The 12,455-nt window shown below is 42.9% G+C and overlaps 1 protein-coding gene across 6 annotated transcripts in view; it reads right to left on the reverse strand.

Moving 5' to 3' along the window:
* Window positions 1-4,184: 4,184 nt before the first annotated feature.
* ZNRF3 (zinc and ring finger 3) overlaps window positions 4,185-12,455 on the reverse strand; it is a 115,283-nt gene continuing 107,012 nt past the window's right edge. For all 6 annotated transcript variants that reach the window (XM_075059938.1, XM_075059937.1, XM_075059936.1 and 3 more), the window contains 2 exons: window positions 10,279-12,021; window positions 4,185-9,576 (listed from right to left, as the gene is read on the reverse strand). In XM_075059938.1, the coding sequence (XP_074916039.1) occupies window positions 9,533-9,576; window positions 10,279-12,021 (1,787 nt within the window). In that variant the 3' untranslated portion in view covers window positions 4,185-9,532. The remainder of the gene's footprint in view (window positions 9,577-10,278; window positions 12,022-12,455) is intronic.

Here is a 12,455-nt window from a genome sequence, read left to right on the forward strand (position 1 = left end):
ACAGATTCATATGCCGCCCACTTGCTTAGAAGAGCCACGCACATCTGGTAGCATGTGTTCAGGTGTCCCTCCCACTGCTTTGCAGCCGCATTGCTCCTGCAGCTGTTCCCAGTACCCTCCTGCTGGCTGTGCAGAGTGGGTGTTTGTGTGCGCTGATGTCAGGGTGTCCCCCTCCCCCACCCCTGTACCCCATCTCTGCAGAGCAGGGGAGAGGGGACAGACTTGCTTGAGTCCTGAGCCAGAGAGCTGCTACGGTCTGAAGGAGCCTCCAGGCAGTGAAGCGAGTGCCTTGCTCACACAATCTCTCTCTCCTCTCCCCTCCCTCCTGTGCATGTACCCCATCTACACAGAGCAGGGGAGGGGAGACAGGGGTCAGGACACAGGAGAGCTTTTAGTGAGTGCCTTAAAGAAACTTCCCCAGCAGCTAGCACACACTGTCTCTCTCTCTCTCTCACACACACACACACACACCTTCCAACACATATTTGTGGTGTTGTTACTACTTGATACTTACTGCAGTGTGAAGTGGGTATTCACCCACGAAAACTCATGCTCCAATAAGTGTGTTAGTCTATAAAGTGCCACAGGACACTTTGCTGCTTTTACAGATCCAGACTAAGACGGCTACCCCTCTGATACATATATTCTCTGTAATTATTATTTCAAAGTGTGTTATTTTAATGTTTTGACTGGTCTATGCATTTCATAATTTTTATTTCTCTTACACAAATATAATTATTTGAGTAGTGAGTTCTAAAAATGACTAACTTGTCCCACTTTTTAAAGATATCTCTCTAGGTTTTTTGTTTCTAGCGGTAGTGCACATCCACATATACCTCGGTGCGCAATAAAAATGTATTCCGCACATGGATGGAAAAATTAGCAGGAACATTGCAGAGGACACGGTGGAGATTAAAGATAATCTAGGTATGGCCCAACACTTAAACACACACTTTGCCTCCATTTTTAATGAGGAGTGTGGGGGCAGTGGCAGCATGGCTAATGGGAACAAAGCTATAGCAACAGAAATTGGCTTACATTCAGATGTGGCAAACTCAAGCAGATTAATAGGATCAAATGCAGGGGGAGGGAGGGGTTCAGATAATCACCAGCCAAGCATATTAAAGGAACTGGCACATTAAATTGCTAGCCCAATAGGCTGGATTTTTAATGAATCCATAAACTTGAGATCATGCCTTATGATTGCAGAATTGAAAAAAGTGGAGGGCAGGGAGAGATCTGGGAAACTACAGACCCCTTAGTTTAACCTCAGCTGTATGCCAGGTCTTAGAACAAATTTTGAAAGAGAGAGTAAATAAAGACAGAGGTAAATGTAACTCAGATAAAATACAAAATGCTTTTTGCAAAAGGTAGATTGTGCCAGCCCAACTTGAGCTCTCTCTTTGAGATTACTAATTTTCTAGACAAAGGAAATGCAGTAGACCTAATCTGTCTGGATTTCAGTAAAGCATTTGATACAGTTCCACATGGGAAATTAAAGTAGATGGGAATCAAAAGGTTGTTAACATACTGATTAACGGAGAGACTACTGCCAGTCATACTGAAAGGCAAAGTGTCAGGCTTGTGGGAAGTTACAAACAGAGTTCTTCAGGGACTGGTCTTGGGACCAGTCTTAACTTAACATTTTAATTACTGACCTTAGCACAAAAAGTGGGAGTGTGCTAATAAAATTTGTGATGACACAATGTGAGAGGTATTGCCAATCAGAGGAGGACTGGAATAGTCTACATTTGGCCAACCCTGAAAATGGAGGTAATAGAAATAGGATGAAATTTAATAGTGCAAAATGCAAGTTCATGCACTTAGGGACTACGAACAAGAATTTTTGCTATAAATTGGGAGCTTACTGATTGGAAGTAGAGTAAGAGAAAAACCTGGGTGTACTGGTCAAACACAGGATGACTATGAGTGACCAATGTGATGCAACCAGGAAAAAGGCTAATACAATCCTAGGATGTATTAGGCAAGGTATGTCCAGTAGAGAGAGATTTATTACCATTTGTGACTAAAGGGCCAGCACTCTAGTCACTTAGTACTAATTAGGTTCTCCCTAGAGAAGGTCTAACTGGACAGATGTGTACCTGATTACAAGCCAGATTGGGGCTGGTGCATCAATTAAGCCCATTAACAGTAAACCTGTATAAAAGGGCACAGGAAGGAGTGTTTGGGGAAAAGGCGGCTAGAAAAGTCCTCTGAGTAGAGCCAACTTGTCCCCCTGCCCCCCCACCTTTTGGGGAATGGGTTGGAAACCTGAGACACAGTGTAAATGTGTAGAGACATTGTTATGCATTGGTGGAGGATTTAAAACACTGTACATAAATTACAGAGGGGTATTTGACAAGCAAGGTCTCAGCACGGTCTGTGTTTGTGGAAGAGCCATTCATGTGGCATGCCACTCTGTCACAACTTAGGGGCTTGTCTGGAAGTTGCCTGTATCTTTGTGAATGGAGAACCTGTCAGAGAGGTTTGGCAGTCTGGATGCTGGAGGGAATGCTGCAATGGCTGATGGAGCAGCAAAGAGCTGTAGAAGACCCTGTAACCTTCCAACAATCCCACCACGTACAGAAACAGTCTTTGCTTGCCTGGCAGGCAGAGCAGCAAAACAGCCTGCAGGAATTTATAAAGGCACAGCCTGCAGGAATTTATAAACAGCAACAACTCCAGCAAAGCTTTGAGAGTCCTGCAATTGGAAACAGAAACGGCACAGGTCTTTGCAGAATGGAGCCTGTGGACAACCCTGATATGTTTTTAGTACTTTCAAAAGGGTGACAAGCAGGAGCTGGTTAGGACAGAACAATGTGGGCCCTTGGGCTGGCACCCTGCTTAACTGGGGAAGCACAGGGAGCATATATGGCTCTCATAATGTACCAGCAAGAGACTATGATGTGATTAAGGCAGCCATTTTGGATGGGATGGGCCTGTACATAGATATTTAGAGCAGGAAGATGGACTGGGGGATAATAGCCCTCTGCATTTGTACAGAAATTAACATACTGGGCTGCTTGTTGGTTAAGGCAGAAACCCAGATTCTGGGGGGAGAGTATAGACTATGAGTGTGTGCCAATTTCTCCAAAGTCTCCTTGGCACCAGAACAAATGGATATAAATTGGACATCAGCAAGCTGTGTCTTGAAATTAGATGAAGATTCTGGAACAGGCTTCCAAAGGGAGTTTTGAAGGCAAAATATCTTGTTTCAAGACTGAGCTTAAGTTTTTGGAGAGGATGGCATGAGGAGGTTACCTCCAAAGGCATACACCTCACCCTTTCCTTCAGTTGTCTGGGGAATCTTAAATTTTGTCCAGGTTAAAAAATTATGTTTCACTGGCCTTATTCTTGAAAATATTGGAACTGTTCCGGCTGAAGTTTTCCAAAATAAATTCAGGTTGAGGCAAATACTTTGCATTAAAAACTTCAGCCTAAACAGTTAAAGTTTGGCAAAGATCAGGCCTAACATGTCTCTCCTCCTTCATCCCCACCCAAGATTATCATTGCCCTTTGATCATGGTCCAGTATAGCTAATTTAAGACTGTTTTAACCTAATTTTTATGTAGACAGACTACAGTGAGACAAGGAGGAAAAAAAAAGCAACAAAAAGGAGCTGGAAAAGATCAGAAGTCAGTGAATATTTCCAGGACAGATACAGTGAAAACAGTTTAGCTACTGTTTTTAGTTTAATCTTCGAATAACCGCTCTATTTTCAGTGTACTGCAGTGTATTGTCATATTGTAAGTTGGCTTTATACTGTGGGTAAGCGTGTGCCACGGTTAAACATTAACTACTACTTTAGACTATGCAAAAATATGCTAGGCACTTTACAGTAAGGTAGACTGACAGTTCTTGCCTCAAAGGGCTTATAAATCTAACACCAGATAAGGCCCATGAATAGGGGCACCAAACAGTGAGCAGAAGGGTTAGAGGGAGGAAGGTTGAAAAGATCACTTTTACTCTATCTAGTCATATCTACATCCTGGTGGGCCAATGAAAATAGTTTTTATTCACTTACAATAGTTCATAGTAGTTATGATCAGGTCACTTCTTATGGACATCATGAAAAGTGAGTCTAAGAAAGGAATTTGGTTAGGAGAGTTTAATAGTGGACGGACAGCTTGGAAAGAGGCACACACTTCTACTCAGATACATGTACTACTAAACCAGTCTTCACATGGGTCAAGTAGAACTTTCACAGGAGGCCTGTGCAAGCTTAGTTTATTTTAAAGTATTTCACCTGCAGCCCCCCAGGATTTTCTTTAGAGGCACAACACTGAATCAGCTTTTCCCCACAAAACACAACAATTTTCAAAATATACTTGATAAAATGTATTTTGTTTTGTTTTTTTAACAGACATTTGTACACTTTGTTACAAAACTGTAGAGAACTATGACTTGCTTTAAATCATTTTTTGGTCAGCAAATATTGTAAAATCTTTGTGTGCAATTATCATGTATTTACAGGGCCTCATGTTAGTGATTTTCAATGATTATTCCAATAATGTCACACACTCTCAACATAAGACATGGCTTAAGATAAATATATTAGTAAATAAATATTCTGAGAACATATTTCCATAAATGAAATGTGCTGCTATACATATACAGAATATACACAAGTTGTTTCCTAGCCTTTAAAACAGTAGAAAATGGTAATGGAGGAAGAGCCCTTTGACTATATTACAAATCTTTACACCAAAGTTTATACAAAACTATTTTTAAGTGCTACAGAATAAATTTTAAACAAACAGTTTAAATAATGCCTCCTGAGCCCAACACAACAGCAACATTTTATTTAAGCAATAGAAAGGTATTTTTGTTTTAAAATAGTATCTATTGTGGCTAATCAGCCTGTGTGTCATTGCAGACACATTAGTCCCAATGGGCTTTCAGCAGTGAAAATGAGCAAATGCAGACGGTAACAAGATCAGAAATGGGCACTAAAGAGAATGTATTTCTACAAAATGGTTTGCAGGGAGGGAGTGGCATGATTGGTTGGCATTTCCAGGTCTTCTGAGTAAGACCATACCCATGTGGATGGGAACACGAGCCAAAACATTCAGACAGACATTTTACACCACGTTTTACTGTACCTCAATCTATGCTAGTTACAGTATGCCAAGTATCTTGAGTGGCCAAAGACTTAGTGGTTCTCAGCACACCCAAGATGTGTAAATACAAGATCATAACCATACCTCCTCTAGTGCATTTCTTTGGGGGTGGGAGAAGATGAGTGTATTCAAAGTGGAAAATTTGATAAAATCCCACAGCTTCATTCCCACAAACACACCATTTAACTGGTACTCAGAGAAGATATTGCTTGGTTTCTGCCTCTTTATACATAGGAAATATGTTTATTGTAATGAGTTTTAATTTTATAGCACAGCTCCTGTATCTTGTTGCAAGACAGACCAAGTCTCTGAAAAGCTACACTCATGGTTACTCATTTAGAGAGAGACAGGGGTTCCTTTAAATATATTTATCCTTCCTAGTGGTTTTTTTGGGAACACTGTAGAAAATTAGAAATGAAGAGAAATGTAAAAATCCAAATTATTTTGTATTATTTAAGCTCTGTTTCTCCCCCTGCCCCCCAATTCATCCAGGACATCCATCAAGACTGATTAGAATCCTTTTCCTGGTTCCCATGACTAGCCCAACGCTGTCTCTCAAAGGGCAATGTTTTAGTCAAAATAAACTTCACTAAGTTTTTTTTTTTAATGTAATGAAAACATTTCCAATCATATTTTACAAGGCCTACATTGTGGGCACAAACTAGTTAGGGTCCCTTTAAGAAAATCCCTGCTGTGCGAGTACACCAGACAGAAAAGTGCATACTGTGTTCAGTCACACAGCATGACACCCATGGCCTCTTATCCAGAAGCCACAGTTTCCGCAGGAAACGATTGCTATTGGAAGGGATGATGTGCATTTTCTCATGGTAACAAAACTTCCCCACTATAAGAAAAACAGGAACAGATCTATGTGCCAAAACTTAAGGGATATGCAGTGCTCTCTGTACACAAAGGCATGGACACAGGCAAGGCTGGATGGGCCAACGAATCCTGTAAGATAGACTGATCTATGGAAGCAACATCAACCACATCTCTTCCAGCAAAGAAAGACAATGGCTAAAGCAAGTTTACCCAGTCTTTACTCTGGGAACTAAAACCCCATGCATGTGCATACATGCAAGATGTGCTAGCTGACAGAAAGCACTAATTCTGTTATCCATGTGCAGTCTCCAAGGAAACAAGACAGTAACCCCCCATCGAAGTGTTTCCTCAACTGACCCAAAACAAGCCACAAATATCATACAAGCAATACATCACTACAGGTCCTACTTTCTCTTACTACAGTTTCTCCTGAAGAACTGCAGTAGGAATGCTGGGGTTCTCTGTGGGAAGCTGTTATCCCCACAGCATTTCGATGTGGTAGCAAGTCACTTGCTCCCTATTGCTCCACAGGCCTGAAGGCGCAAAAGATCCTAACTTCTTTGTCAGCAGGTGACAGTGAAAGCATTCCACATGAGCTCACATCTGCACTCCTTCAGGAAAGCTGACCTTGTATGCAGACCCCTAGCAGCCAAGCTGTTTGAGGAGTAAGAGATGGGGCCAAAAATACTTCCATATGCCCATCTTCCACCCACCCCTTAAAAATTCTAAAACCTGCTTGCCACTGAGATTTGCCACAAGGAGGACAGGGCAGTATCCAAGAATTGTTTCATCATTTGTATCCACCTGGACTAGGTTTGACTCAAGGTGCTGACTTGTTTTGTAAGGCAGGTATAGCCCTGAGCTCAAAGGCCTGCACTTGTTTAGGGAGAGATTAGTATCTATTAGGGCTGTCAAACAATTAAAAAAATCAATCACAATTAATTGCACTGTTAAATAGAATACAATATAGTTTAAAAATTTTTGGATGTTTTCTACATTTTCAAATATATTGTTTCAATTACAACAGAATACAAAGTATACAGTGCTCATTTTATTTTTGATTACAAATATTTTCATTGTAAATAAACAGGAAATATATTTTTCAATTCACCTAATACAAGTACTGTACTGCAATCTCTTTATCATGAAAGTTGAACTTACAAATGTAGAATTATGTACAAAAAACCTGCATTGAAAAATAAAACAATGTAAAACTTTAGAGCCTACAAGTCCACACAGTCCTATTTATTACTCAGCCAATCACTCAGATAAACAAGTTTGTTTACACTTTCAGGAGATAATACTGCCCGCTTCTATTCTGTTATGATTCATATATCCATGTAATATGTTATAGGTCATTGAGGCTTGGTATGAATGGCGTGTGCTTGACATGAATACGTGCATTGCAAGCTGGCAACCAAAGCAAGAACTTAAGGTCAAGAACTAATACAACTATTTGTGCAAAAACAATCTTGTTATGTTCCAAGAAAAATATGGAGAATCAGCAGAAAAGGAAACCTCACCAGCTGGACTGATATAAAATTGTGTAAGAATTGGAGAAAATGGCATGCCTTAGATCATGGCAGCCCACCCAGAATTGTCTCTTTGGAGCTGTGTGGGTGGAAGGCCTACTAAACAAAGACAAAGAACCGATGATGCAATGGAATGGACTAGAAATGGTTGCCTATGATTTCTGCAAAAAAAAAGTTGCCCTGTGTGGATATAGATGTGGTTCTCACCGGCTCCCTGCAGCTTATGATCATGTGGATGGAAGGAATCTCGATTGGCTATCGGGACCATTCTGACCTTTGGACTCTGGTATAGTATGTTTGGGATGTGAATGTTGAGTGAGTAAGGTTTGTGAGCATTTAGAGTATTATATACCAATACTATATCTAGTATCGGTCTGCTCACCATCCCATAAGGAGACCTCTATTGCAGGTCTAACACTTCTCACTTTCTGGTGACACTGTAAACAAGAACAGGTGTTCACATGGCACTGTTGTAGCTGATGTCGCAAGGTATTTACACGCCAGATGTGGTAAAGATTCATACATTTCTTCATGGTTCAACCACCATTCTAGAGGACATGCGTCCATGCTGATGATGGGTTCTGCTTGATAACGACACAAAGCAGTGTGGACTGACACATGTTCATTTTTATCATCATGAGTCAGATACCACCAGCAAAAGGTTGATTTTCTCTTTTGGTGATTCCATTTCTGTAGTTTCTGCCTTGGAGTGTTGCTCTTTTAAGACTTCTGAAAGTATGCTCCACCCCTTGACCTTCTCAGATTTTGGAAGACACTTCAGATTCTTAAACCTTGGGTTGAGTGCTGTAGCTATCTTTAGAAATCGCACACTGGTACCTTCTTTGTATTCTGTCAAATCTGCAGTGAAAGTGTTCTTAAAACAAACATGTGCTAAGTCATCATCCAAGACTACTATAACATGAAATATATGGCAGCATGTGGGTAAAACAAAGCTGGAGAAGTACAATTCTCCCCCAAAGAGTTCAGTCACAATAAAAATTAAAAAAAAAAAAAAAAAAAAAAAAAAAAAAGTAAGGAGCATCATCAGCATGGAAGCACGTCCTCTGGAATGGTGCCAAGGCATGAAGGGGCATACAACTTTTAGCATATCTGGCACATAAATAGCTTGCAGTGCTGGCTACAAAAGTCCATGTGAATGCCTTCTCTCACTTTTCTGCGAACATTGTAAATAAGAAGTGGGCAGTATTATCTCCTGTAAATGTAAACATACTTATTTGTCTTAACGACTGGCTGAACAAGAAGTAGGACTGAGTGGACTTGTAGGCTCTAAAGTTTGCATTGTTTTGTTTTTGAATGCAGTTATGTAACAAAAAAAAAAATCATCTACATTTGTAAGTTGAACTTTCACACTAAAGATTGCACTACAGTATTTGTATGAGGTGAATTAAAAATACCTATTTCTTGTTTTTTATAGTGAAAATATTTGTAATGAAAATATAAAGTGAGGACTGTTATGCTTCAGTATTAATGTTGTTGTAATTGAAATCAATATATTTGAAAATGTAAGAAACATCCAAATATTTAATACTTTCACTGGTATCTCTTGTTTTAACAGTGTGATTAAGCTGCAATTAATCACGATTTTTTAATGGCCATTAATATTTGATTAATCATGTGAGTTAACTGTGATTAACTGACCAGCACCGTAGTATCTATAACATACTGTGCCTTGTTAATGCTAGCAGTGTCACTTGCAGCAAGAGCTGGCACAATTGGTTTAAAAAAAAATATATAGTTAAAGAACACTTTTGTCACTAGTATAAAAATAGCACTAGAGCTCAAAGAGCTGCTGCTGCGTGGGTTTTGTTCACTTACATAAACCAGGACTGAGGAGGCCACACGCTGCAAGGATGAGAGGGAGGCTCAGTCCAGCTGCGGTGGGTGGGGAGGGAGGGGGAAGGAGGAGGGAGGCGGCTTCTCTACATTACCACTTTTGTGTGTTTGTCAAAGCTAAAAAAAAGTTTGAAAGGAAGTCCAGCATAATTTGGAGTCTCCATAAAAAGTTCTCCTTGTCTATCTGTGACAGTCTGGCCAGGTCTAGTCACTCATTTGGCTTCTTTCCAGGGGGTGAGATCCAGAGCCTGAAGGGATAAAAGAAGTTATTAGACAATGCAGACACATCCAAGAAATAAGTCGGGAAAGGAGAAGGAGCAGCCCAAGTGGTGATTCTTCCTCTGCCACTAATTATTTTGTCACCAGTCCAGACTCGCCCTCACACACGCTTCTGAAGCATCAGGGGGCCTGCACCTCCCTCCCTTTCCATGCACTCTCCTCTGAAGCCATCCCAGACTTTCCACCACCCCTTTTCATCCTCCTCAGGGTCACCAGTCTCCTCACCTATCCCATGCATGACACTTTGGCCTTTTCTGCACTGGCCATTTTTCCTGAGTTTCCCTGCTTCTAACACCAGTTCAGCACCGCTGGCTGAGGTAATGGTGAGAGTCCTAGTTTAGATTAGGTGCTAGCAGCCACTTGTGTTTTCACCACTGGCGTCCAGAGCTGCTACAAGCATGGCTAGATGGCATATTAGCACTCTCACCAACGAAACTGCAGCAGGGGAGCAATGGAGGATGTTTTCTGAGGAGAAGAGGCTAATATAGGCAGTTTTTGTAAAAATGTAGATTATAAACTGGAACCATCCACAGTTCCACTTCTCCAGACCATGAGCTGTAACTTTCATAGTGTGCGGACCATCTCTGTGAACACCAGTGCAGCCAACATGACACTCTTCACCATACCCTGAGACTGAAAGGTGCTGGAGAAAAACCATGCCTGACTCTTACCTGCAGTTTTTGTGGTTGCTGCTGCCTCCTGGGAGCTCAGGGTGAGGTTGTGAAAGAGCATCGTTGTTTCTTCGTCCCGAGAGCAGTTCTGCTGCAGGAAGGACATTGCCCGATAGCACACCTCCCTCTCCTCCTGTAGCTCTCCTAGACCTTGGCGGTGTAGATGAGCGTCCATTTCAGGCATCCCATCCCAGGAACTACGGCCTCCATGGGTCCCTTGGCACTCTATTGGCAGGACTAGCTCACAGTCTCTGTCCTCAGGAATGATAGGAATGCGTTGACCTATGTCACGCACCCCCCTATAGCAGCTTGGCAAGGTCTCATCAGGAAGTGTGTACTGTACACTCACTGCATAGTCCTCTGTGCAGCAGCCACCACCTCCACTGCTACTGGTGCCACCACAGGCAACCTGCTTCTCTTCATAGAAGCAGCAGGGCAAGCCCTCATATTTCACCCCATCTGTCCTATGCAAGTGGTCTGAGTTAATACTGTACAAGCCTGGGTAACTACCTGGCTGCTGCTCCAGCCCCGGGCCACACCCTCCCCAAAGCGGGGAGCCCAAGAAGAGTGCACCGCAGTCTGTTGTCCCACTGCTGGGCTCCAGGGCAGAGTGCTGGAGCTCAAAGCAGCAAGCACATGCTTGCTCCATCAGAGGTCCTGCTACTTCTGGACCTTTCCAGTTCCTTTTAACATCCAAGGCAGCACTGGGAGTAGCCTTGAGGCCTCCCTCTGAGGTAGTGCCATTTGAATCCCTGTACTCTAGTGAGGAATTACTGCTGTAGTTCATCTCCATGCTGCAGTTAGAAAGTTGGTCCCCTGAGGCAGGGGCTGGCACAGGCCGACAGTCAGCACCCATCAGAGCGTGCCCATGTGCTAGAAGCTCATCCTGATGGGGGCCCTCCAGGAGAACGATCGTCCCTTGGTTTGTACCACCAGCATCTCCCACTCGACAGGGGCTCTTGCTGCGGTAAATATAAGGGTCATAGTCACTGCTCAGAGAACTACGGAAGGTGGAACAACTCCCATAGACCCCCTGGTTGCTGACCTCTGTACAGTCAACCATGGAATCACTGGAGGAGCAGTGGCATTGACCAGAACTACTGCTGCTGCTGTCACTGCCTGGGCAGTCAGCCAGGTAACCACTGCACACTGAGCGGTGACCATGATAGCAGCTGAAAGTGGAGGTGCTGTCACTCTCCAAGCGAGAGGAGGGCATTACATGTACCACAGGAGGGAACAGCATGCTGCCACCAGGCTGGAAGGCACGGGAGGGACCCTTTGAGGCAATGCCAGCTGGAGGCTGTCCATCTTGCTCAGGGTAGCTAAGGCCTTGGAAATAGTAGTGCTGGTACATGGTCTCATACTGGGAAAAACAAGCTGCTTTGGAGAAGTTACGTTCATTGAACTTAGCCCTTCGGAAGGTATGAGCTGGAGAATAAGCTCTGTGCTCCAGGCCACAGCGATGCGTGTTCAAGGCATGATCCAAGTGAACAGGCTGGTAATTTTGGACGTAAGCAGGGGACTGTGCTGGATACAGGCTCTGCTCACCATGCCTGTCCACTGTAAGTACCGTGATGGGATTTCCATGGGGGTCCATGCTAGTGCGGGTGGGATATGCAGTTATCTGGCTGGTCCTGTGCACTCGGCCAGGGTAATGAACTGGCAGAATCACCCTCTGCTGCCGGCTGCGCACTGGGTTGGTGGATTCCAAACATACCGGGCCTGGGTCTCCCTTCTTTTGTTCTGGATGGAGAGAAAAACAAACAGTGTGTCCTGGAAATGCAGCCACTCTGCTGAGGATGTGTTACCTGGCAGACTGCAACAGTGAGTAAAAAAGTGTCAGCCTGCTCCGGAGAAGTAACACAAACATGCCCAGAAGTTCTCTGAAACACCTGGGTCTATTGGCCAGGGGAGGAACAGAAGTGATTCAAGCTACTTCCTCTGCGTAAGCAAAGATGCTGCCTACTCAGCATTGCCAACCCTCTGGGTTAGTAATACTCATCTCTACCCAACTTTTTTCATTCTTCTTACAAATTATTTAAATGGAAAATGTTGGAAAGTCAATGAAAGAACCACATTCTATGTCGCTGCACAGAGGAATGCAGGAATTTTACAACTTCCTCCCATATACCAGCTCCTTTTAATTAATTTGCTTTTCTTTGTATTTCCCCATATAA

The sequence above is a fragment of the Chelonoidis abingdonii genome, chromosome 22, assembly GCF_003597395.2.
Source record: "Chelonoidis abingdonii isolate Lonesome George chromosome 22, CheloAbing_2.0, whole genome shotgun sequence".
In the NCBI taxonomy this organism is placed as follows: Eukaryota; Metazoa; Chordata; order Testudines; family Testudinidae; genus Chelonoidis; species Chelonoidis abingdonii.